Raw genomic sequence first — 26897 nt, 5'->3', positions numbered from 1 at the left:
TCTACGTTGTCTTGAGTAAAATCGTTTGTTTCAAGCTGTGGTTACATGAAAATTACCGCACTATCGTTTAAAGTGGGTGATTTTCTCTGGCAAATGCATCGTTCCGTAGTTATTCATTGGCTCGTTGAATGATCATAACTACTTGCGGAGTACCATTGTTGAGTGCCAGAAGAGTACGAAAAATACACTGATTGCTGACTAATATGTAACGCAAGAAAAATGAAGCTTGCTTTAGTCACCACAACACTTGTTCTTATCGTTATCATAGTCAACGAAGTGGAGCTCGCCAATGTAAAAGGTGAGCGATTCTTTCTCAAGGTTGTCCCTTCTATCAAGGTACGCTTTGCAGCAAAAAGTAAAATTAACATCACGAAGGTACAATTTCTTTCATGAAGATTGCCACGGCTCAAAAAAAAAAAATTATCGCATTAGCGGCGGCGCCTAGACGCCGGTTTGTAATGCACGTAAATCAAAGAATTCACAACATACCCCGATAAGCTTGACAAGGTGAGCTAGCGAAGAGATTCTATAACTCTTGAACTAGTAATTAACTGCCGATTTTCTATAGCTGTTGATTGAACTCAAAGAAACGGTGTCCTTGGGTATCGTGTGGTTCTTTGTAACATTGAGTTACCCCAATAAGTTCGGTATGGTTTGAACTTCAAGGAAGTAGTGCCATTAGCAACCGATATCATAGGTGTACGCAGGATTTCTTCACTTGGTCTGAATTAAATAGAAATGTGGTTTGGGGTTAGCCTTGTTTTCTGCGCCTTCAAAGATGAGTATATATGTGCCGCTGTGCAAAGGAGTGACGGCAAGGGCAAGAAAGGGCAAGGAGGGTGTGGCATTAGTCATGAAGACGATAACTATTTTGCATATTGTGCCCGGAATATTGTGTCGGAGATACCATTGTCTTGTGGTGCCTCTTGCATCGATCGAACGGGCCGATGCGTTAGCACGAGGCTCAGAGAGAATACAACCACGTTAAAGAAAAAAAAATGAGCATGACCACTTGGCTGCCCATTGTAGTAAGTGCAATTGTGTAATGTCCTAAAATATACAAGCGTTACATCAAAATCACAATATTGGAGAAATAATTGAATCATTTTACGCCAACAAGAAGGAAACTAGTATTATGACCAGGCCTCACTAAATATCCCAGTAAATGAGATCAGCTCTTTAAATGCCACTTAGGATGTGTAATGTGATGTCCGCTTAAGTTGTGCATGGTGTCGTAAAAGTGGAAATTTGATACTTATATGCTGATAAGCTCTTCTCGAGCACAAAGACGCACGAAACGAACATGTATTCACAAAACGAGCGCGAACAACTATCGTAATTCTCACTTCGTCGTGTGTCAGCCGCACGCTCATTTCGTAAACACAGCTGCGGCAGCGAGCGAAGTGACCTTCGGGCACTCTTTAACTACTGTAACTTCAATCAAGCTTGTGGTGGAAGTAAAAGACGTACAAAGCACCCGAATCACATGATAAGAGCGTGTACAGGAACGACATTGCCCCGTGAAGGCGTGCGCATCGCAACGCGTGAGGCGACGACCTTCAGAGGGCGCACAACGCGAGCCCGTCGCGCCATCTCGATATTGATGATGAAAACGCGAAGTTGCTGAAGTCTGAGGACCGCCAACAGTATATGCTGTATACGATCAGTATACTGAGGACCGCCAACAGTATATGGTGTATATGATCACTGTACATTCTAACCTAGTTAGCATGTGCAGTGATCACCTGTTTTTCTTCACGCAGTCCTTCCTGTTTTCAATTGTCAAACTAAAACACTTGTCTGCATATATTTATTGTTTAATACGGTTCCTTGATAACAATACTCGATCTGTGTTTTCTTCTTTCTGTGCTTCGTTTCTTCTCGACTCCTGTTTTTTGTTGGTGTACCATTGGTGTACTTCGTACTTGGTTATCGTTCAAATAACTATGTATGATTGTTCTATGCCGTACCGCTGTGTTCAGTGATTATGTGTTCTTTATTATTCTGCTTTTTTGATTCAAACGTCGAAAGTTGTGACAGTGATGCTCACCCCTGTAATAATCCCCATGGGGGGATTAACAGTATTCTGTGAATAAATAAATAAATTAATTAATAAATAAAATATAAATAAACCGCCGTCAGCAAGCTGTACAACTTACGCTTTGTGGCCCAGTGGTTTCATGCCGCGCGCTGCGGAGAGAGAGGTTCTACGTTCGATGCATGATTACAGAAATTTTCGTTTTTTTTTTTTGCTGCAGCGTGTTAGTGTTTTTTAATGTCACGCGCCCGTGAGGGAAATATGTCAGCGGAGCCGGATTTGGCCCCCGGCATAAAACACTTTGATGTTAAAAATATTGAGCGACACACCGATTACATCGAGAGGCACAGAGACAGACAAAAAGAGTAGCAAAGAGAAAAAAAGAAAAGAAGAAGAAATAAAGTGATAAATCGACAAACGAATAGGCACAGATAGAAAGATGGAAAGAGACAGACACAAGAAAAGATATGTTTCTGTGCCAAATCTACGGATGTCAACTAGCACACTCGTAATTTTTCAAGAGAAGCTTGGCGTTGATGCTTCAGCGAAAGTAAATGTCATAGCTCTAACCTTAAATTAACACTGCTCATGAGTATAGCGTATTAGTAAACATATGTACAGGAGGGGGGGGGGGGAGGGTCACGAGTTTTCAGGCCACTACCTCACGTATTTCTGTAGATGCGTGACCTAGAAACTTTTAACCAGGACTTTACATACGTTTAAAATACAAAATATTCGGCTGAGACACCTAATTATGGTTAAAAAGAGAAAGCTGTGCAAAGTAGTATTGGTTAGTGATGTAAAAAATGCCAAAAAGAAATAATGGCTCAAAAAAGAAAAAGTCAGGAAGGCACCTGTCCTATTTCTCTTCTACTGTCCCTTGTATTTTGTGCTGTTGAACGTCATGAGTGAAATTCTCCATTTTATGAGATTTTGAGCGACAATTTGTAGGCAAACCGCATGCATATGCGAGTATAAATATGTAGTAATGCGGCAAGTGACTTCACTATATTAAAAAAAAGAACAAAGCTTTAGTTAAATCAAAGTTCTGTTCCTTGTAATATTACCCTGTCACGTTTGCATACGCGGGTAATTAAAGCAGCATATTCGTTTTGAAAGGTGTTATGCAAAAAAATTGTTATTTATAAGATCTTACTTCTTATACGCAAAAAAAAAAATGCACGAAGAAGAGTTACCATGATTGTGTTCAATCATTTTCATTAAGCCGACAATGTATTCGACCAAGTGGCTGCAGAAAAAGTAAAATCTGACTGTTTTTGAGCGATAAGGAAGGCTGCCGATGTTAGCGCGGATTATTCCACTACAGAAACGTAACACGTATCACAAATTGTCATGGACTTCCAAATTGTTAAAAAAATGCGTCATGAAGTATTACACAGATTACATTTGTTTTTAATAAGTTATGCTGCATATAGATGGAAAAAACAACGTACTAGTGAATGCTTAAATATTAATTAACATTTAGATTTCAACTTTGTGTATGTCCCAGATATATTATCTTAATACAATATGCAGTTGACAAAATGGTTTTAAATCCATTTATAATGGAGAACTTGTGTTTGCTAGTTCGGTAAATTATTAAGTATATTTTTCTGTCAACAGCCGCCGAGCTACTTTCAGGGATAAAAATTTTGAAGGCTACTTTACAGTCCACGTTATATTTTATTTGCTGGGGGGGGGGGGGCGCTCTACATAGGCATATTCTTTATGTCTTTCTCTCTGTGTTTGTCTGCACTTTTAACACTCTAGTAATTTAGAACATCTGATGGCAGTGTGGACTGAAAAAAAAAGTTGCATTTAGAAAGCCCGATGAGAGTATGTCGTTCCTGTGTTGCTTTAAAGCATCAATTTAGGACCAATTTCATGCGTAATGAACACAGATGTTTTTTCAATAGTTCGTAGCATGCATTCGCTAATGCGCCCAGAGTGCGTTATTGGAAAGTGTCCTTTATCGAGCAGAAAAAGATTCTCGGTGCTCAGGTAGGTATTTTAAGCTATTATTGTCAAATAATTTTTCGGCTACTTTTTGCATTTCACAGATGACCTTGTTAGTACCTTTCTTTTGTAGCTAAGTGCTGGTTTGAGCTCAAACTATGAGAGCTGGCGTAGTTGAAAATAAGCAGTAATTCGGACCACCTGCCAGCGTATTGAAATATCGGAGATGAGTATTTAGCTGCAGTTCTGACGAGGGTTCCCCGCGTACCCTCTTAATGTCTTCAGAAGCATTGCTATGAACAGAAGTACTTTTTTTTGAAGAGTAGTGACACGACGGTTGTATCCCTCAAAATAATGAAATTGTCGGAGCAGCTTACTCCTGAACAAGGAAAAAAAAAGACCCTGATCCTAAAACTTGTATGTGCGCAAGTGAGGCCATGCCTCACCTGTATACAGACCTAGAACGTGCGCATATTTTATGTGAGCAGGTCATCTGAAATGTGCTGCGAAAGACTTGCACTGTACCCCTCGTACGCCGGAAGGTGGATGTTTACGACGATGCCGAACACTTCGCTGTGCATGAGGCGCTTGATCTGACAACAAAGTCTGAGCCTCCGAGCGCCGAGGTTCCGATGTGAGGTGTTCAGCTGATGATCGCAGGGGCAGCGACAACCTGCCATGTGCGCTTTAGACGCGTCCGCTCTGTAGCGTGATAATGGTGGCTACTACGGTGCACGATGATGAGCTTTACGATTAAAGTCTAGGTTTAGCATATTGTAAAAGTGCTTTTAATACTCAAAGTTGTTTCTTGAAAGAGTGTGGAACACGTGCGATATGAATACGTGTTGCCTGCAGCTCCACAATTTCAAGCCAAAAACTTGAATCGGTAACGTATTGAAGGAATCACTGTGGTACTTGTACAGTGCGATGAGATTACGATGTATTATAGTCTCATCATATTAAACATTTGTACTAGCCGTGTTCTTTGGCCAAAGAGTCCACGTGCAATAAAATGTATGGTGTGAAAAGCACACATGTTGTATAGATTATGCCAGTGCTTTGCTAGGGAAATTATTTGGGCATTGTTTATAAATAATAAAAGAAATTCAGGTTATGATGTGCACAGTTAAGGGGTTTTCAAACGGGTACGTGGGAACTGGTAAGATCAAGAAGTACGATGCATATAACCCTAATTATTACCGATCTCTAGCTGTTAAAGGTTCAATGGCCCAAAGGTGGAGGAAAGCGCCATTACGGCGTAGACGTAAGTACACTATTATTATACCCTAATGAAAGTTCTTCGCGTGTTCTTGTGCAAAAAATTTTGAGGTTGTCGTAGAACAAAGGACAATAATTGCAGGCTACTGCCTTAAACTTCAAATTTATTTCAACACATTTCCACTAAAAAATTAATATGCTTTTTCTTATGTTGGTCTAGCATCATTTAAAACCTAACGAATTTTAAGGCTTGCATGTGTCAAGATGCTTTGAGATGGTTATTATGCGCAAGAGAGTCGGGCGCTGTGGACTAGATAAAATTTGAAACTTAAAAAGATTGTTTGAATTGAAAGATAATTTTGAATTTTGATATCAACCGAACGGGATTCATCATGTCATATAACGTCTAGAAGTTAAACGCGACGTGAACTGAGGTAAAGTGACCATGACATTAGTTTGCTTTTGATTGTATTTAATAATCAATAAAAAGTGAGCATCGCATATGTCATAAAGTAGAAGGGGGAGTGCCAAGTATCTCGAAGAAGTACCCCTCAGCACCGGTAGACTTACGCGGCATGTTTACAACTGCAATGCCACTAACATGCGAAATTTTGGAAATTTCAGCGGGACCAAAACGTTTTTTGAAAAGACCTGCATCTGACACAAAAAGTGAGCGAGATTCTTTCATTACGCTGCCGTGGGCACTGCCTCTTGTTTTATCAGTTTTTGATGGGCCTATTGCTCACTTCAGTAATTGCCTTTTTTAGAGCGGTAGTTCTTTAGGCGCTTCTCGCCGAGTATTGCGTCAATAGGCAGAAGGCTTTGGTCAAACTTCCAAAGACGCAATAATGCACATATTTTAATTTGCGAGTTAAATATACCATTTTAAATTTATCATCAAAAGCGTAAAGTGACCATTGCCGTCAATGTCAACATGAAGAATGCAGAAAGTGACAGGATTAGAGGGAGAGTTGATGGCGCCATTACTCGACGAATACCATGACATGACAAACAACAATGTGTGAACTTATGATGACTTAACACAATGAAGTCATTACATGACGCCGTCACGACCAATCTTGGATTCAGTGTTGAAAACCACGTGAGGGGCAGACAGCTCCTGTACCTTTGGTTCTGGATGCACTGCAGTCAAATTAGATGCAGACAGCTTCATTGGAAGGAGGGGGGCGAGGAGGAACTGGGAATGATTGAATCGACTGAGCAGAATAATAAAAAAAGCAAAATAAGCAGAGCGCTTCTGTCCGGAGAACATCTCAGAAGCATGTATCAGGGACCCTGTGAGCATCGGTGGGATACACCGAGGTCAGCGTTGTCTACCCAAATGAAAAGCTAATATTTCACTCACAATAATGACCTTATGCTATGCGCCTGGCTTCAGGCATTTATTCTGCTTGTCGCATAACCATAGACACCCTCACAGGTCGGTCAGTCCATCAGAGCAAACCAGTTGGGTATGAATACTTATAATTAGGAAGTGCCAAAAAAAGAAAAGCTTTGACAGATACGTTTGTATGAATCCATATGTGCAATACGTAGCTTTGGGGGGGGGGGGGGGTCGCCATAGCACTTTCGGCATTCTTTTTTAATGACGGCAGAAAAACTTTAATTTTGTAAATTATTTTGCAGCAGTGAGATATAAGTGATATTAATGTTCTTCCAGGCAAAGGACACACGCACAACGGACATGCAACCCAGTGGAAAACACAAAAGAAAGGTAACTATCTAGCTAACCACGTGACCTTATACGTCACTATTACTGAAATGAAAGTACGTGTCACAGTTGCTGTTAATAACCAAGCCTCGGTGGCGCTTAACTATGATACAGAGAACATAACATGCTCACCCGTAACACAATTAAAACCGACCAATCAAAAACAAGGCCAAGTGCTATAAGACCATTGTACATTTAAATTCTGTCTTGTTGCCACGAATGCATTATTCTTACCGAGTCATTCCGACGTAAATGAATTTGGAATCAAATCATTTGGGCATCGCCTTGTACGGCCACACTTCGGCTCCCTTGTAGCGGTGCGTAGTCGATGTAGGAAGAATTCTCGTCGTCTTTGTCTAAACCAAGTTGTTCAATAATGTTCAGTCTTTGCAAACTAATGACCATGTTCTTTCACAAATCGAGAAACACCAAAATTAGTTTAACAGCCTTTCCCCACGGCAAATTTCATCGTACGCTCTTTCTTCAGCCAAACTTTATTTCATTGAGCAACTATGTGCAACCCGTGCAAATGATTAGCAGTATTTTGAACAAGTACCAATATTTCGAAGCAGACGAGTAACAGTAATTTGAACTATCCCCGTGTCATTTTCATCTTAGGCCATAAAATGAAGAATCCAATGGGGAAAGGCAGCACGAAAATGGGTGAGTGGTAATGCCATTTTGCGAATAACGACAATCTGGTTGTAGCATTTACGTGTAAAAATAACGTGTTCCGTGTTATCAGACGCAAAGTGGTGCCTTATCATGGTATTTTTGTTACTACTGTGCATATGAACTTATAGCTTATGCTGTCGTTGAAGTGCAGTTGTTCTTTAGTTGAGTTTATTTCCCGTTTCTACACTAATAACGAGTGTCTCACAGGTGCGCGCAGATGCTTCCCGGAAACTTGGGTAACACGACTTGAAGCTAAGATTGGAAGTATACGTTGCGTTGTAGTGGCATACAAAGTGCTAAAACAATTATTACATTCTGCAATAAACCCCTCAAAATTTCAGTATTGATATTGATAGTACAGTCCTTGAGCCCGATGTCACAGAGCAAATTTTATTACGACGACGAAGTGTATTTCTGCCGAACGCTGCCTATTTCGTTTGGTGTTTTTTGTGTGAATTTACGTTCTATCCGAAGATCATCGCTCTCCTGCGGGCAGCGATGGATCCAGGCCCCACCGTACGCAATCCGGACTTGGCGTCACTTTCGACGTCAACCTCAAGGAAGCGCAACAGCCGGGAGGACGACCGCACCAGTGACAGCACTGACGGCGAGTAGTGAAGACAGCGACGATGATTTCATTCCTGCAGTGAAGCGTAAAGATAGAAGGAGAATGGTCGGCGCGTCTTCGCCAGCTAGCGTCTCTACCGTGAAGGCGGCGTGCAGTTCTGAACGCCATACCATACTTTTTGTTCCTGTCGACTCTTCGATCAACCTGAAGAACATGAACAGGCAAGTGATATCAGCGCGTCTCGAAGCTATCGTGCCTAATGAGATAAAAGATATTAGACTCAACCCACGGAAGAATATCTTGGCCATAGACGTTGAGCACCCGGCTGCGCTACATACCCTGCGAACTGTCACGGAGCTTGGAGGCATCTATATCAGAACTTACATTCCGCAGGATAGTGACACGACGACAGGCGTCATTTATGACGTTGATGTTTCCATACCGAACGCAGACCTTCCTGTTCTGATAAAGCCAGCTACTGGGGCAACGGACATATTGCAAGTATGCCGGCTTGGCAAATCCCGTTGCATCAAGTTGACCTTCAGAGGTGATTGCATCCCATCACATGTAAAGGTTGGTCATTTTCGTCACGTTGTCTGACCATACATCCCAAGACCACTACAGTGCCACAACTGTCTAAAATTGGGTCATGTTAGTGCTGTGTGCAACAACAAGCAAGCATGCCCACGTTGTGCCGGACCCCACAAAGCAGAGGCTTGCCAAGCAACTCTCCTAAAATGCAGCAACCGCAACGGGAACCATGAGAGCTCGTCCAAAGACTGCCCAGTACTGAAGAAAGAGAGGAGCATTCTAAGACGATTGGTTAAAGATGGATCCTCACGAAAGGAAGCGGTAACGGTTGTTCAACGACGGCGTTCCCGTCAACGGCGGTGCTCGAAGAAAAGAAAAAGCAGTCCTGTGCCGAAGGTGCCTTCACTAACGCCGCCACCGCCACCATCACCGCCACCACGACCAAAGAGACCTCCCCCGCCCCCGCCACCAGGTGGGGTACGCCCAGAGGTGCCGGAAGACACTGTGGCGCTACAGAGAACATCCGGCTCTGACTGGCCCACTTTACCGCGGGTACACGTGTCTACGGAACCACAATATCGACAGTCAACAACGAATATGCCCCCAGCAGGCAGTCTGTCCGCCCAAGAGGTACAAGTCTTTTCTGTATTGAGGTCATTCATGAGTGTTATTCGCGCTCTATTGGATAGTCTACAGATCCCTGCCGCTAATTGCGCGCTGCAAATCTTGGACACACTAGAACCAGTTCCTGCCGGACTTCAGTAACAAGGTGGCGCACCATAGACCGCATCAGCCTTTCCGAGAAAAAGTCGAGCGTGCTTCCATAATTCAGTGGAACGCAAGAGGTCTACAGTCAAGAATGCCTGAGTTCAGACAATTCATTTTAGAAATTAAGTTTCCCATCATCATCATTTGTGCACCGCATTTTTCAAAAATACCTCGTCTGTCGGGCTATGAGTCGTTCGTTTCTTCATAGTGCATTGAGCGAAGTCAAGTAGCTGTGTACATCCGTAAAGAACTCACTTACGTTCTCCAAAGAGTAGAGTCTCACAATGGAAATCACTACGTGTGTCTATATGTTAAAAAGAAGAAGTTGTCGTTTACGCTGATAGGCGCATATATAGCGCCGTGAGGTCGACTAGATCAACAGATATTGAATGGTATATTTGCAACGACTCCAGCACCTTGGATATTGATGGGTGACTTCAACGCCCATCATGCATTGTGGGGAAGCATCAGGACAAATCGAAAAGGCACGGACCTAGTTGATCTCGCGTCAGAGCACGGGCTTCAGGTGCTGAACGACGGCAGCCCTACTCATTTCCGAGGAGTAATTTACAGCAGTTGCCTGGACTTGACATTAGTGTCGCATAGCATTGTCACGAAAGTCCAATGGTTCACAGATATGAAACACATGGCAGCGACCATATCCCCACCTACGTGACAGTCAGATGTTTGGACGATTCTCCTTCCCCTGGACATTCAAGACTTATTGACTGGGAAGAGTTTCAGATATCAGTGGAGAGCAAGTGCATGCACGAACCACCGGAATCCATTGAAGAAGTGATTAGTTGTGCAATGGAGACTTCCACGAAGATATGTTCGAAAGAATCGAGACGCACGGCACTCGACCAAGAGTTGAAACAACTTCGAGTGGTCCACCGACGTGCCGAAAGACGATACAGACGCACGAAATCTATCTCTGACCTCAGAGAATCCAGACACATTCAGAAAGAAATCCAGCGTCGAATGCACAAACTTCATGAACAACGGTGGAAGAATTTTTGTGACTCGCTAGACCCTCGAAAGCCCTTGTCTCCCGTATGGAGGACTCTTCGAGGTATTCACTCGCATCCGCAACAGCGTCACCCCTTCGCCGCTCTGGCGCTACATCAACGTCGCTCACAGCTTGATGTTTCGGGGGAATTTTGTGCAAAGATCGCCGGCGACATCTCTATACCGATCGATCTATTGCCACAGGATGTTCCAGTCGCACGAGATCAGCAAATGGAGGTTGCATTCAACATGGAAGAACTTCATATGGCATTGAACACATGCAAACGCTCATCGTCCCCAGGTCCGGATGGATTGACCTATACTTCCCTACGTCACCTAGGCCCGAAGGCACAGCGCTGTCTCCTGGACATTTTCAATAAGTTTTGGCATGATGGAATGGTGCCTGATGAGTGGAAGTGTAGTCGTCTGTTACCTTTGCTGAGGCCTGGAAAGTCTCCATTCGATTTGGCATCATACCGGCCTATAGCACTAGCAAGCTGCGTTGGCAAGGTCATGGAGAGGATGCTGCTTACATGCATGGAATGGTACCTGGAACATTATAACATCTATCCTGATGCTATGGCTGGTTTTCGATGAGGTCGGTCCTCAGTTGATAGCGTTATTGACTTAGTGACCTCTGTTCAGCATCAGAAAGCTCAGAAGCGGCTGTCGGTAGCTCTGTTCTTAGACGTGAAGGGTGCCTATGACAACGTGACCCACGAGGCTGTTCTCAAGGTTCTTGAAGCAGCTGAACTTGGAGGTCGTGTCTTTCGATGGGTAAGAAGCTACCTCACAAAAAGATCCATGTTCGTTTTAACTGAAGATGGGTCTACGAATAAATATTTCACAAGTCGTGGGGTGCCACAAGGCGGTGTTTTGAGTCCAACACTTTTCAACCTGGTTCTCGTGGGGCTCACCGAAATGCTGCCACAGACGGCTTATATATCTCTCTACGCTGACGATATCTGCATTTGGGCGTCCGGAGTCACACGGCCTCAAGTGCGCGCAAGAATACAGAAAGCGGCAACAATGACATCGACATACCTTCGCCAGCAAGGTTTGACTATCGCCACAGAAAAATGCGCAGTGGTGGCGTGTACACGCAAACCGATGTCTTTCTACTCATTGTGCATCGATGGCAGATCAATCCCATATAAGAGCACTCATAGATTCTTAGGCGTCATCGTAGACCGTGACCTAACCTGGAGCCCGCATGTCACATACCTGAAGAAAAAGCTCATTGGCATTGAGAATGTATTCAAGTTAGTCGCCGGAAAATCATGGGGCCCATCCGTGCACTCCAGGTTGCAGCTTTACATAGCCCTCTTTCTCGGAACTCTCCGGTACAGCCTTCCTGTCCTGCCCAACACGTACAAGACTAACATCCGTGCTCTGCAAAGCGTACAAGCCCAAGCACTTCGGACATACCTTGGCCTTCCAAGATGCTCATCGACAGTGTCAACTATTGTTATTGCACAAGAACAACCGGCCACAACGCACATCATTGTCGAGACGCTGAGAGTGCAAATTCGGCATTTATCACGGCTACCGACACATCATTTAGCGTGTTTGACAGCTCGGAGGCCCCATTCTTCGTACTGCGGTATCGTGACAAAACATCAGGACATACTACCGCCTGGCTTCAAACTTGCGATGCATCCAGCAACTGCGCCATGGAGTCTTCGTCAACCTGACGTGCGCTTATCAGTTCCTGGAATCTTTAAGAAGGCACGCATGTCAACGCTAGCCCTGAAGCAATTGACTTTGCGTCTGTTGGACGAAAGGTACTTCGACCGCATACATGTTTACACCGATGGCTCCACTGATTCCAACAGCTCCACAGTAGCAGTGGTTGTTCCATCTGAAAATGTGTTGCTTCAGTACAAGTTTTCTCACACCACGACGTCGACAGCAGCAGAGCTCGCAGCACTTAAAGTGCAGTAAAGTACATTCTTAGCCAGCAACCTAACTAATGGGCCATCTTTTGCGACTCCAGGTCAGCCTTACAGTCACTACGGTTTGTTATGCAGCACGGGTTACACGAACAATCAGTATATCAGATAAGGCACGACTACCACGAAGCGCTCGCGGAAGGTCACGATATTGTATTTCAGTGCTTGCCGAGTCATTGCGGAATCGTCGGCAATGACCGCGCGGATGAAGCTGCTCGATCGGCTCATGACCAAGACCAACACACACCCATACCACTCTTGAGAACGGACGCTGCTAGGCTACTACAATCACTTGCTCGCCGTATATCTCTCCTACAATGAAATACGCAGGGTTTCTCCAACACGCACCTGTATTTGATCGACCCAAACTTGCAACTTCGTTTGCCATCCGGGCTCCCACGATGCGCTGAAACTTTACTGTGTCGCATGAGGTTGGGCGTGGCGTTTACGAATTCGTACTCTCGTCTCCTTGGAATGGCGAGCACTTCGGCATGCAACATCTGCGCCTGTGAGGAAACGCTTGAGCACATTCTATGCCATTGCCCAGCATACCAAACCGAACGACGTATTATGGAAGCCAAACTCTGTCAGCTGGATTCACGGCCGCTTACAGAAGAGAAGATCCTGGGACCTTGGCCGACGGCTTCCCATACGCGCAAAGTCACGAAAGCCCTCTTGTACTTTTTAAGGACCACCAAACTTCACGACCGCTTGTGAAAGAACTGTGCGAGCCCGTGCTGTGTAGTCTCGAGCTGAATATTTATGCTTCTCTTTCTTACTCCTCTTCTTTTCTGTCTCTTTCCATTCTATTATTCTCCTTTTCTCCCACCCCAAGTGTAGGGTAGCCAACCGAGCCAAGCTTGGTTAACCTCCCTGCCTTTCCTCTCTATTTGTCTCTCTCTCTCTCTCTCTCTCTCTCTCATTACTAATGCTTCCAGATTACCAAGTTTTTGCAATGTGAGGCATCTTTGTTTAAAAAACCGTTTTAGTAATTCATGCACTTGCTTTCTTTGTTGAAGGGTACATTATATTTATATTTTTAGATGCACATGGGCTCGTCCAAACTTCTATGTCGTTGTGGTATCGAGACACGTCGCTATTAAATTCCTTTTAAAGTGCTTCATTTGTGAGAATGTCCACATGAACAAAAATACAGTAGCACGTCAGAACACATTCGGGCATGGTCGCTGCGCGTTATTTAGTGTAACAGAAAAGAGTTTCATACATTACTTCAGCAGTTGGTTTTCGTGAGTGCTTACTTGGTCACTAGAGAAATATCTTAAGTGCGACTGTGTTTGTGTGTGCATACGAGTACTTGTGGTGCATGTTTTGTCTGTTAATTGCAGATAAAGTAATGACGACAATGATGCTAACGCAAATAGGAACTACATGTAAGTAAAGTGTCCACAACACCAAACTTTTGCATGAGATTTAAACCATTAGATGATAAGTGATTAAAAAGCTTCTTCCCATCTGCAGTGCCTCAGATAAATTCAAGTTTTAATTCCAAGGCATATCTTTTTTTCAACGACTTCAATTTATCCTATATTGCAAGTTGCTCTTGTCGTAGTCAATATAGGCAACACGCACGTCAGCATCACTCCTGACTTGCCACCAGCGATGTGTATTTATCGTTAATCAAGATGCTTTCCGATTTATAAGCTGTTCACCAAAAAGCATGTGAACTGTCTTGTTGACGCTACCACAACAGCTCTATGTCGTAGCCTTCAATTAAAGTGAATGATTTACTGGACACCAATTCGGAATGGCCCCTGCTTCCACTGCTGCAGTATTTTCACTTATGCGGCTGGTTTGTTGGTCTCTCCGTGTTACAAGGAGAAATTTGGTTGATTAGCAGGCTACACATGCCCATGAGCAAATTGCCAGCCATATGGCGTCACAACCACGGAGTCCTTGATGAAGTAGTGCACCCAGATTTATACGCAATGAAACAAAAATGTGTTTAATAACGAAGAATCAATTTAAATGTAAGCATGATTGAACACATTATCAAGAAAACAGCGAATCTTTTTATTACATCAAGGTTACAGTACCAGACATTTCTGACGAGCACACATTGCTGCCTTGGTAACAGAAGAGAATTCTGTCACGTATGTGTCATAACAAAAAACTCAAGTACAACAAATGTTTGTAGTTCCACATATAAATGTGCCACCGCAGCAGGCTACGAATTGTCACAGTAAAAATATCGCTGATGTGCTGCAAAGACTTTGCCGCTGAACGTAAGAAACCTTATGATGCAACAGACCTCCAGCAAAGACTTGCGACGGACAAAGGATAACAACGTAGCAAGTGCATCATCATCATCATCATCATCATCATCAACATCATCACCATCATCATCATCAGCCTGACTACGTCCACTGCAGAACAAGGGCCTCTCCCATGTTCCGCCAGTTAACCCGGTCCTGTGCTTGCTGCTGCCAATTTATACCCGCAAACTTCTTAATCTCATCTGCCCACCTAATCTTCTGTCTCCCCCTAACCCGCTTTCCATCTCTGCAAATCCAGTTAGTTACGCTTAACGACCAGCGGTTATCCTGTCTACGCACTACATGCCCGGCCCATGTCCATTTCTTCTTCTTGATTTCAGCTATGATATCCTTAACCCCCGTTTGTTCCCTAATCCACTCTGCTCTATTCTTGTCTCTTAAGGTTACACCTACCATTTTTCTTTCCATTGCTTGCTACGTCGTCCTCAATTTAAGCTGAACCCTCTTTGTAAATCTCCATGTTTCTGCTCCGTAGCTAAGTACCGGCAGGATACAGCTGTTATATACCTTTCTCTTGAGAAATAGTGGCAATCTACCTGCCATAATTTGAGAGTGCTTGCCAAATGTGCTCTACCCCATTCTTATTCTTCTAGTTACTTCAATCTCGTGGTTCGTCTCCGCGGTTATTACCTGCCCTAAGTAGACAGTCTTTTACAACTTGAAGTGCACTATTACCTATCTCGAAGCGCTCCTCTTTTCCGAGGTTGTTGTACATTACTTTCGTTTTCTGCAGATTCATTTTAAGACCTACCTTTCTGCTCTCCTTGTATAACTCCGTAATCATAACTTGCAATTCGCCCCTGAGTTACTCAGCAATGCAATGTTATCGGCGAAGCGCAGGTTACTAAGGTACTCTCCATTAACTCTTATCCCTAACTGTTCCCATTCTATGCTTCTGAAAACCTCCTGTAAGCACGCGGTAAATAGCATTGGGGAGATTGTGTCCCCCTGCCTTACACCCTTCTTGATTGGTATTCTGTTGCTTTCTTTATGAAGCACTATCGTAGCAGTTGATCCCCTGTCGATTTCTTCCAGAATGTTTATATATACTTCATCGACGCCCTGATTCCGCAGTGTCTGCATGACGGCTGATATTTCTACTGAATCAAACGCCTTCTCGTAATCTATGAAGGCTATGTATAGTGGTTGGTTATATTCTGAGCATTTCTCTATTATCTGATTGATAGTATGAATGTGGTCGATTGTTGAGTAGTCTGTTCGAAATCCTGCTTGTTCCTTTGGTTGATTGAATTCTAACGTTTTCTTTACTCTGTTAGCAATTACGTTTGTAAATAGCTTGTATACTGCAGAGAGCAAGCTAATCGGCCTGTAATTCTTCAAGTCCTTGTCATCTCCTTTCTTATGTATTAAGATGATGTTAGCGTTCTTCCAAGACTCTGGTACTCTTCCCGTCAGAAGGCACCTCGTAAACAGGGTGGCTAGTTTTTCAAACACAATCTGTCCTCCATCTTTCAGTAGATTTGATGTTACCTGACCCTCACCAGCAGCTTTGCTTCTTTTCATGCTCTCCAAAGCTTTTCTGACTCCTTCTATCATTACTGGTGGGGTGTCATCTGGGTTACTGCTAGTTCTTGTAGTATTAAAGTCGTGGTTGTCCCGGCTACTGCACATATCTCTGTAAAACTCCTCCGCTATTTTAGCTATCCTATCCATATTGACAGTTATTTTGCCTTCTTTGTCCCTTAGTGCATACGTCCAATTTTTGCCTATCCCAAGTTTTCTCTTTACTGCTTTGACGCTTCCTCCGTTTTTCAGAGCGTGTTCAATTCTCTCCACGTTATACCTTCTTACGTCGGATACCTTACGCCTATTAATCAACTTCGAAAGCTCTGCCAGTTCTATTTTGTCTGTGGAGTCACAGCGATGGCGTAGTGGTTAGAGCATCCGCCTCGCATGCAAAAGGTCCGTGGTTCAAATCCCGGTGCCGCGCAGTTCCCAACCGGATAAAAAAAAATCCGCGTGGTGATGAAACTGCATTACGAGGCCTGGGGTGTGGCCTTACCGGTAACCACCGCCGGGAACGCACTCCCTCACCAGAGAAGGATTGGCCACCCGGGTGCAGTATCTGGCCACTACCTCCCACATGCATACGCCAAATAACTCACGGCCCTCAGTCCCCAGCAGCTGTGAAGCAACTGACCACGGCGGCGGTCAGATCTGCAACGCAGCAGAGGTTGCTAAGAATCTCTGGATCCGGACAGGCCGCCATTGGAACCTGAACTTGGCAACGTTTAACGCTAGAACCTTATCTAATGAGGGAAGTCTAGCTGTACTATTCGAGGAGCTAGAGGGTGTTAAATGGGATATAATAAGGCTCAGTGAGGTTAGGAGGACAGATGAGGCCTATACGGTGCTACAGAATGGGCACGTCCTTTGCTTTCGGGGCTTGGCAGACAGAAGAGAACTGGGAGTGGGGTTCCTAATTCACAGAAACATAGCTGGCAACATAGAGGAATACTATAGCATTGATGAAAGGGTGGTATATATCGTAAATAAACGGAATAAAAGATACAGGATGAAGGTGGTACAGGCTTACGCGCCTACATCCAGCCATGATGACGCTTCAGTTGAAAGCTTCTATGAAGACGTGGAATCGGCAATGAGTAAGGTAAAAACACAGTATGCAATACTGATGGGAGACTTTAATGCAAAGGTAGGGAAGAAGCAGGCTGGAGACCAGGCAGTAGGAGATTATGGCATCGGTACTAGAAACGCCAGAGGAGAGCTACTAGTAAAATTCGCAGAATGCAATAATTTACGGATTTTGAATACCATCTACCGAAAACGAGGAAACCGGAAGTGGACATGGAGGAGCCCTAATGGCGAAAATAAGAACTAAATAGACTTTATAATGGGTGCACAACCAGGCATCGTGCAGGATGTGGAAGTGCTTGGCAAGGTACGATGCAGTGACCATAGAATGGTACGGTCTCGAATTCGCCTAGACTTGAAAAAGGAACGACAGAAACTGATACGAAAGAAGCCAATCCATGAGCTAGCTTTGAGACGGAAAGTACATGAATTCAGAGTCTTACTTTAGAACAGGTACTCGGCTCAACCTTAGCGTAGATACAATGAATGATAATCTGACGAGTATCAATAAGGAGTGTGCATTGGAAGTTGGAGGCAGCGTAGTCAGACAGTACACTAACAAGCTTTCCCGGGAAACAAAGAATCTCGTTAAGAAGCGTCAAATCATGAAAGTCTCAAGTAGCAAGTGCAAAAATACGCAAAACGTCAGAAATTCTTCTCAAACAATGCTGTTGCGTTTTTCCTTCCCTTGAGGTTTATCACTCATAGAGATTTTTGAAGCACCTAACGATAGCTCATTTTGAAAAAACAAGCTACTCCATCTCCTGGACATGTTCATTCAGCTCATAGGTTTGTGCTACTGGTTGTTTGTGGCCGTTCTCGGAGAAATATTCTTTGTGAAACGTTGTGTCACGCTGAGAAGAGATAACAAAGGAAGGAGAACAATAAGGGCTCGTTTTTTTTAAGCGCTACATGAGATAGAACTCGCCGGCACTGAATTTTCACATCAAGAATATTACTTTAAACAGCATCCCCAATGCCTTCCTTGCCTTTTTTGTCTGTTCCATGTAAGGTTGAAACACGAGGTGTGCAGTTATCACCTATAGCTCTATATGAATCGTATTTATTTGTTAATACTCATGCCATTGTCAATGTAACCCTCCAAAACAGTAAATATTTCCCGAAAAGCCTTTGGTCATTTAGGGGATACAAAGCATCATAAAATGAGTCAGAGCACTTGCGGTAATCCTGATATTCCCACAACTTGCTGCGCCCAATACATTGCCAGGTGTCAAAAAAAAATGTGCTCCATTTATCAACTCTCTAAGTACACCACCGGGCCATACAATCAGTAAACGTGGACGTGCAATCAAAGAACCTAGACGAGAACAACACCCAAGGCTTGCAATTATTGTTGTTCTTTTTGGCTCAGCTTTGTGAGTGTCATTTCAGGTCAGAGGAGTATACCATGAAAACCCGACATCTTTCACTATGGGTCTAAACATGGAGTGCGTAGCGGTCGTCCTTGCCTCCATCCCCACGAGCTTGAGGTAGTGCTAGAGATCTGAAAATTGAGTAGATTTGGTTGCTGTTAGCAACCGACCGGAAGAAGCATCGATGCTTCTGAGTAGTGTAAAGGAATTGAACACATTGTTTTCTTTGTGCATTCTTTCAGTGACTAACTCGGCCGTAAATATAGCGCAGACTTCTCTTGGATTGAAAGGCTCGGAGAATAACAGTATGTATGCCTGCGACTTCGTTTAGTGTTTACGATCAAGCATTGTCCTGGGCAACTGCAAACTGAGTTTGATCAGAGCCTGGGTTTTCACTATAGTCTGAGTCTCTTTTAGGAATGGAGGACATCAGCAGTCTTGGCGGTCCTATGCTGTCCTCTGACGCCTTATGTCACTTCGCGACACAAAGACACGTACCATGTATAGCACAGCTGTGTATGATAGTATGGTAGAGCATATAAAGGGGCAAAAAAAAAGAAGGGAGGATGAGAAGAGTGGTGTGAAGTTGGGGAGGAGAGAAAAGAGTAGGGCAGAAGGTAAAACAAGCATGATATAGCCACATATATCGTTACGAAGGCAAAATCATCAATAGTACATTATACCAAGAAGGCGGGAAAGAAAAGTTAGGCCTAGAAAGCGTTAGTTGAGGGTAAAAGGACAAATAGGAGGCTGGGGGATGAGGGCTAACCATAACATGGCCATTTATAATATAACATAGCCATCTAGTGGGATAGGCAGAATGAACAAAGGAAGTGCCTCAGCTGAACAGGCCGAGACTTTTTTCTCTGTTCATTCTGCTTGTCCCACTACATGTTTGCATCTGTAGGCTCACATGATAATTTTGGAGCATAGCCTGGCGTAGTACAGAAGAGGTAGGGCTAGGAAAAAGGCGAAAAGGTGAGGAGGAATGGGGGAATAAAGTACACCATAACCACGTATGAAACTACGCAGGTTTACGGTTGCTTGTAGCGTGCCTCTGTGCAATGTAATATAGCAAGGCGATGAGAGAGGAAGGGAAGGTGTGTGATAAGGCTAGTTGGTATTCCATAACTACGTAAGCAGCCCGGGAGATGCAAAAATACAAGGAAGCGACGAGAAATGGCGCTGAATTCAAACTAGTATGTATTACCACGATGCATGAAAAATTAAAACAAACTAGCCCAGGTTATGAGAGCTCATTCACTTGCGCAAGAATTTGTGGCTCCTTGCATTTGTGCCTCTCCCACAGTGTTCACGTAGCCAGGGAAAGGAACGTATAAGAAATTATGCGAAGATCAGGTGGAAACAAAGGAAGAGGGAAGAAGAGAAAGCATAGCGTATTCATGTATAGTATTGCGCAGTGTTGTGAAGTGTAGTATGGAAAGGAGTGGGGAAGGAAGGTGAGGGTGAAAAGTGGCAATGGGAGGATGAGAAGAAGAGAAAAGAGGAGAAGATGGCAGGGAGTAATGCTTTGGCGTGCGCTGAACCGCAAGAATGGGAGGGGAGATGATGACGTGTGATCGATACGTTTGTCGTGAAGCATTGCGCAATGCTTCTAATGTGCACTCCAACTCAATGTTTACAATGCCGGTAATGCGTGCTACTAGGCTGCGAAGGGCACTTAGTTTGGAATGTTGCTCAGTACGGAAAGAAATGTCGCGAAAGAACTCTTAAAAAGTTTAATATTAATTTTAAAGTGAGCACATTAACGCTTCCGGAAGATGTTTTTTTACCACTGGCTTTGTTTGATTGCTCGTCAAGTGATCTTCAATTGATTTTTATTTGGCGCTGTATATGGGAAGCGCAACATTCGCATTGAGAAAATATCTACACATGCAAAAAGTCACTCATGAAACTGAAAGTTAACGATGTTAGCCCTGGAGCAATATTGAGCTGCTTTGTGTCAAATACCATGATGAAAAGTTGCCTAAGCGTCCTGGTTCAGGGTCTTACGTGATTGCTTTAGCATAAAGTGGGAATGCTTCAATGTGCATGCAATATGACGGCATGATAAAGAAAGGCTGAGAAGAAATTTAAATATACATTTGCCATTTGAAGGCAAGGTTGTGGGTATTGTTTCAAGGAATATATTACAAAATTGCAAGGCTATACATAATTGAATGAAGTTTGGCATTTGGGAATTCAAACAATATATATATATATATGTGACGCTATGATGAATGGGCGACGTGGCCTGGCTCATACCCCATGTTTATTCTAATCTCTGACTTCTTCCTTCTCTACCTCTACTAACCATCACTTGATACGTCACACGATTCCCCCTCCCCCCGAAAGAAGGCATGAATTACGAACAAGAAAAAGTAAACAAGGCAAGGTTTAGAAGTCACAAATGTCAAAATGCACAATTGGTTTCATGTCCCAGTGGTGTTCCGTTAACTCGCGAAAATTCAGAAGAGAGTGCGGCAGTCCGGTGAATGGGGAACTCTAGTGGGCGAGGTTGGCTGTGGCGATCTGGAGAAGGTAACCGCGTCTTGCAAAACTGCACTGACCATGACATGACTTGAGAAGTTGCGAGGAACGAACAAGGTTGGAAGTCCTTGGAGCATTTTAGGGTCGAATGTCGTAGGTGCAGAATCCTCTGTCGTACGCGCTGTATTCTGTGTCGCGGCTGAGACAGAACGAGTGCTTGCAGCCTGCATGTGCGAGAACCGAAGCTGATGGTATGATGCCTTTGTTCCTTTATTGTACACGTGATAGCTGCACGTCTCTTTCGTAGCTTTCTGTGGTCTTCTCTCAGTTTGTTGAATCGTAGACACGGCGTTGAGAACTGGTGCAGGAAACTTTGTCGACGTTGCTTTCTGCGAAGATGGCTTAGGCATTGACTTCGTCTTTGCTTCTTTAATTGATGTTGTCTCTGATGATCTTTCAGCCACAAGTGTACTCGTGAGGAGGTTTCACTTGATCGTTGTTCTTGTTCGAGTAGCCGTTGCAGTTCTTGGAGTTCATGGAGTTGCCTTTGTTGAAATTGCTCGTCTTCTTGTGAAAGTTCGTCAGATGGGCCTCTTTCAGGAACATGAGTCTGCTTTTCTTTAGATGGTGACGTGATCAGTAGATTGTCGGTAGTCGACACTGTACTGCTAGGCTTGTCCTGCGATGAAAGCAGCGTGACAGGCTGATGAGAATGCTCCCAAGATGGCTGTGAGTCATCCTTGATTGTAAATGCTTCTGTCAGTTGACAATGCGCCGGCGTTGCTGGATTCGAAATTCCTGCAGTGCTTTGACTCACATGTGTGTTGTCACTTGACGATGAGAGCACAACAGACATAACTTCATGTGGTTCTGATGGCGTATGTTTTTCTTTTTGCAGAGTAGTTAGGCTGACAATGTCTGTCGAACGACCCTGGTACGGAACGTCAGGGTAGGGGCTGGTATTGTGAGGATTCACTAGCTCGTCACGCGTGAATTCCGTCGCACGCTCGAAACCGTCTGGGCCTTGTGTGTGACACGAAGCATCAAGGAATTCGGCTGGTTCAGTAAAATGTGAAGTGTTGTGGTGCAGTGAACACGTTGAAAATGCTGATTTCATTGTGTTTGGGAAAGCCGGCTTTAGGTTTAGTCTTTTGCCGAAATGGTCTAAATTCCTTTCGGTACACGGAGGCTTTACCTTGTCTGTTGCGACGTGCAACTTACCAGTCGGAGTTCGAATGCGTGACGTTTTTTCGGAAGAGTCATATGATGGTACAGTGGTGGTATATTTTCTCTGAGGTCTCGTTTGGAAAATAGGCTTACTGCGGGAAGACTTCGCGTAACTGTGATGGGTCAGTTGAAAAGCCTTCCGCTGATGAGGTATGAACAGGTCTTCATCGTATTCTTTGAAACGAATGACCATTTCTTCTTTGATCTTTTTCCAAGACTCATCGTTCTCGAAAATGTGGGTGAGGTAAAATTTGAATGCCTCACCTGAGATGTAGTCAGTAAAGTTGATGACCATCTCCCGTTCCGACCAAGATGCAGCGGCGGCGTGGAGCTCGAAAAGGTTGAACCAGTCCTGTACGGGTCCGTCGTCCGCTGATCCGGTGTACTTGGGGATGTCGAGGTCAGCCGATGGTTCTGTCATGGTGCTGGTCGTTGTCCTCCTAGGCGATGATTCGGTAGTCAATGTACGGTCAGGTCGTCTTCTGGGGAACTGCGTCGATGATGAGTGACTGATGAAGGGGCAGGCAGGTCTCCATCCTGTCGACTTGTGTGACGCTATGATGAATGGGCGACGTGGTTTGGCTCATACCCCATGTTTATTCTAATCTCTGACTTCTTCCTTCTCTACCTCTACTAACCATCACTTGATACGTCACATATATATATATATATATATATATATATATATATATATATATATATATAGTCTAGTAGATCCTCCGTGAGCGCTCACAACGTGGTTTATTTCGACGTTTCGGCCTAGAGTCTGGCCTTCATCAGGATGTTGTCTACCGCTTCCTGATGACAACAATCCTGATGAAGGCCAGACTCTAGGCCGAAACGTCGAAATAAACTACGTTGTGAGTGCTCACGGAGGATCTACTGGACTATATGCAACACTACGGCCACTCAACCACCATGCGTGCCTATATATATATATATATATATATATATATATATATATATATATATATATATATATATATATATATATATATATATATATATATATATATATATATATATATATATATATATATATATATATATATATATATTGAACAGAGACTAAGACATTTATCTGGTGAAACATACCTCAAGCAGCACATTGCATGCACTCATTTGAGGTATCATGTATGGAGTAGTTGTGTGTCTTTAAGTATACTTCAGTGTGTGACGAAATTTCGCAATAGGGATGACGATTACGCGAATGTTCAGGAGCCCTTGTATCTAAGACTTCCAAGTATAACATGCATCATTGCAACATTTGTGGCATAATCCATTCCCTTTTTTTAGGTGCGGGTCTTCAAAACGTCGACGCTGGAATGGGCGGAATGGATGGAACGGGTGGAATGGGTGGTATGGGAGGAATGGGTGGTATAGGCGGTATGGGTGGAATGGGCGGAATGGGTGGAATGGGCGGAATGGGTGGAATGGGCGGAATGTATTGATGGAGTGGATTTGGCATAGGATTTGCCGATAAGTGTCACTACTTTTTTCTATTTGAGCAAAGATATCTCCCTAACAAATGAGGGCTAGATTTGAAAGCTTATTTTATGCGGGTAAAGATGGAAGTTGGGAATGAGGTTATAAGATCGCAATGTTTGTCATTAAAGCAGCTTCCATGATGGAATCATGTCATTTTTCTCGAAACAAAATGTCAAAACTTTTTAGAGTCAAAACATCTGTAAGAAACCATACAATATCAAAACATGCTCGCCGGTCATTGCACCAGCAAAATTTATGCATTACTAAATTTATCTTTGGGGCTTGATAAAGAAGATACTATATGAGATAATACACCACAAAAACGACAATACGGCAGTAAAACAGGCTTTTCAGTGGAAGAATGGCACACTTGACGCGGGAATGCTTTTACTTTATGACACTCACCACTCGTGAAACAATTCAATTTATTTGTAAAGCTTGTAATTTACTGTCAACAACTGACCTGTATTTTACACCACTGCCACTGTTCTTGTCTGTAGCCTAGAACTTTACTTCCGTTGTAAGGTGAAAATGCTAATTTTCGAAAAAACGTGTAAAGACTGCATACGAACAATTTCGTAGACAAAATAAAATTATTTCACACCTAGTTGAAATTCACGAATTTACTTTTTTCTCCAACACAATAATAATAAAAACAAAAAGAAAGTGATTCTAACAAAATTATAGGGCACGTTATTGCAAAAAATTATAATAGTAATATCATATAAGAAAATTTTGATACCAAACGTTTAGAAATAACACACCTTATACTTTTCTTGGCGTTATTTTAGACTGGCTATCATTATTATTTTGGACCTTGTGACTTTGTCACCAGTTGTTAGCACTACACCGTTCAAGAGGTTGTTAACACCTGTCTGTCACGAAAGCTTCAAAACTTATCTTGTGAAACTCATGTGTGCGACTTAAGCAGGGATGTGCTGCACATCCACGTGCTAATGTGCTGAAGAAAAGAGTCTACCTGGAGAATGAGAATATGTGCACGAGTAAGGTGTTGGAATTGCAATCTACTTGGGTAATTACGTAAGAACTTACAAGTTCACGGGTTCCCCATTAAAATTTATCTAACAACGCATGGGGTTTACGAGACGTGTGGTTGGTCAATGGTCTTTGTGTACGCGTACGCATCCGTATGATGTCTGTTAATCTAAGTTTAGTTGGGAAGGTAATAATATGTCAATATCGCTGACGACATCGCATTGATGAGAAACTTCGCGGATGAGTTTTAGCTCTTGATTAATAAACTAGACATGAAAATTAGAAGAATATGTCTGTAAAATGAAATGAATAAAGCTAAAGTAACGTGCAACAGTTTTGGAAGAGCACAGCGCTTCGAAATAGGTTGAAAGACACTAGAAATTGCAAGGATTATGTCTACCTAGGACAAGTAGTAACTGCGGAGCCGAACCATGACAGTGAAATGACTAGGAGGATAAGAGGTGGATCACATTCGGCAATCATTCTAAAATCAAGAATGGTAATCTGGTAATCTACCACATACCCTCAAGAGAATGGTATATAAAAGCTGCATTTTGCGGTACACATCTACAAAGCAAAAACGTGGAGGCTTACAAAGAGGGTTCAGTTAAAATTGAGGACGATGCAGGAAGCGGTGGAAAGAAAAAATGATAGGTGTAACCTCAAGACACAAGAAAAGAGCAGAGGGAGTCAGGGAACAAACCGGGGTTAAGGATATCATAGTAGAAATCAAGAAGAAAAAATGAACATGAGCCGGGCACGTAGCGCGTAGGAAGGATAACCCCAGGTCGTTTAGGGTAGCTGACTGCATTCCAAAAGAAGAAAAACGCGTTAGCGGAGGACAGAGAGGTAGGAAGCTTGCGTGTACAACGCGACAGTAGCAAGCGCAGGGCTGGGCTGATAGGTGGATCATGGCAGACGCTTTTGTCCTGCAATGGACGCAGTCATGTTCATTGTGTTTGCATGTTCTAGCAGGTTTTTCTGGAAATGTGTTCCACAATCCTCAAAAATCAGAGATTTGCATGTTGCTTGAACCCTTCCCAATAATATTTCTACAGGTCTCTTAATTTGACTGAAGACGTAATGTGGGACAGTATTCAAGGAAGTTTAATGAATCAATTGTTTAATTGTTGAGTGAGGAGCTATGCCACAAGGAGGCACTCAAGTCCTTCGTGCGAAAAACGCACTGCCGTTTAAAGATGTTACAAAAGGCGCCCATATATATTTATATATGCCAGGAAGAAATCCAATGGATCCGGCGGGAAATTCAGTCGCCAACGCAGACGCTCTCTCACACATAAACTTAACTGCTCAGGACAACAGCTCCCTTGTGTCGTTGCTTAAATTTCCCGAGAGAACTGCTTTATTATTTTCTTTTAAGCAATGGCAAGCAATCGTAAAATGTCAATTTTGCTTGTTTGGTAAAAAACTCATTTGTTGAAATGTGCGATTTTTTAACGAGCCGAACAAATCTGACACTAATAAGCAATGTACCATACACGTTATCGAAAGAAAATTTGTTCTTTTTCATTCAACTTCTTTATTGGAAGTTTTGTTCCTGGTGAGAGCATGCAGCTAAATGACTCTTGATAGATGCCATGCTTTTTCAATTAATGAGACAGACACTGTGGTGCAATTTCACATCTTTTCTTTTTCTTTGGTAGCGAGAACACTCATGGAATGCCGGCGTTCAACATACAAACTTTGAAGAGCCACAGAAAGAGGAAAGGAAATCGCAAAGTGCGAGATATTTCTGCGTTGTAGCTTCTAGTCTAAAAATTACGAGTCATTTTTCAGTATGTGATGTGAACAGTTGAACTAGGGTTAAATATGTTAATTTTTTATTTTGTTATAAAACTCCAATTTTGGTAAATAAACCCCTCCTTACTGCTTCACCAATTATTTTTTCCTCGTTTCTTTGTGTTCACTTAAAGTTTAAGAAATTAAAAATGGTCATTCGCTAAACTTTC

General features: G+C 43.2%; 1 protein-coding gene across 2 annotated transcripts; it reads left to right on the top strand.

Annotated features, from left to right (window-relative positions):
* Positions 1 to 26897, top strand: LOC142765103 (uncharacterized). 2 transcript variants are annotated; one of them, XM_075865674.1, is made up of 8 exons: positions 1 to 298; positions 5205 to 5258; positions 5837 to 5881; positions 6894 to 6947; positions 7563 to 7607; positions 13793 to 13837; positions 18969 to 19031; positions 26592 to 26897. In XM_075865674.1, the coding sequence occupies exons 1-8, from the start codon at positions 220 to 222 to the stop codon at positions 26633 to 26635; spliced, it is 429 nt and encodes a 142-aa protein (XP_075721789.1). In that variant the 5' UTR covers positions 1 to 219; the 3' UTR covers positions 26636 to 26897. The 2 variants fall into 2 exon arrangements, with proteins under 2 accessions (XP_075721789.1, XP_075721788.1); XM_075865673.1 differs by lacking the exon at positions 26592 to 26897 and adding an exon at positions 23740 to 23997.

This window comes from Rhipicephalus microplus, chromosome 6 (assembly GCF_043290135.1).
Source record: "Rhipicephalus microplus isolate Deutch F79 chromosome 6, USDA_Rmic, whole genome shotgun sequence".
Taxonomy (NCBI): Eukaryota; Metazoa; Arthropoda; class Arachnida; order Ixodida; family Ixodidae; genus Rhipicephalus; species Rhipicephalus microplus.
This window is presented reverse-complemented; position numbering and strand designations above follow the sequence as displayed.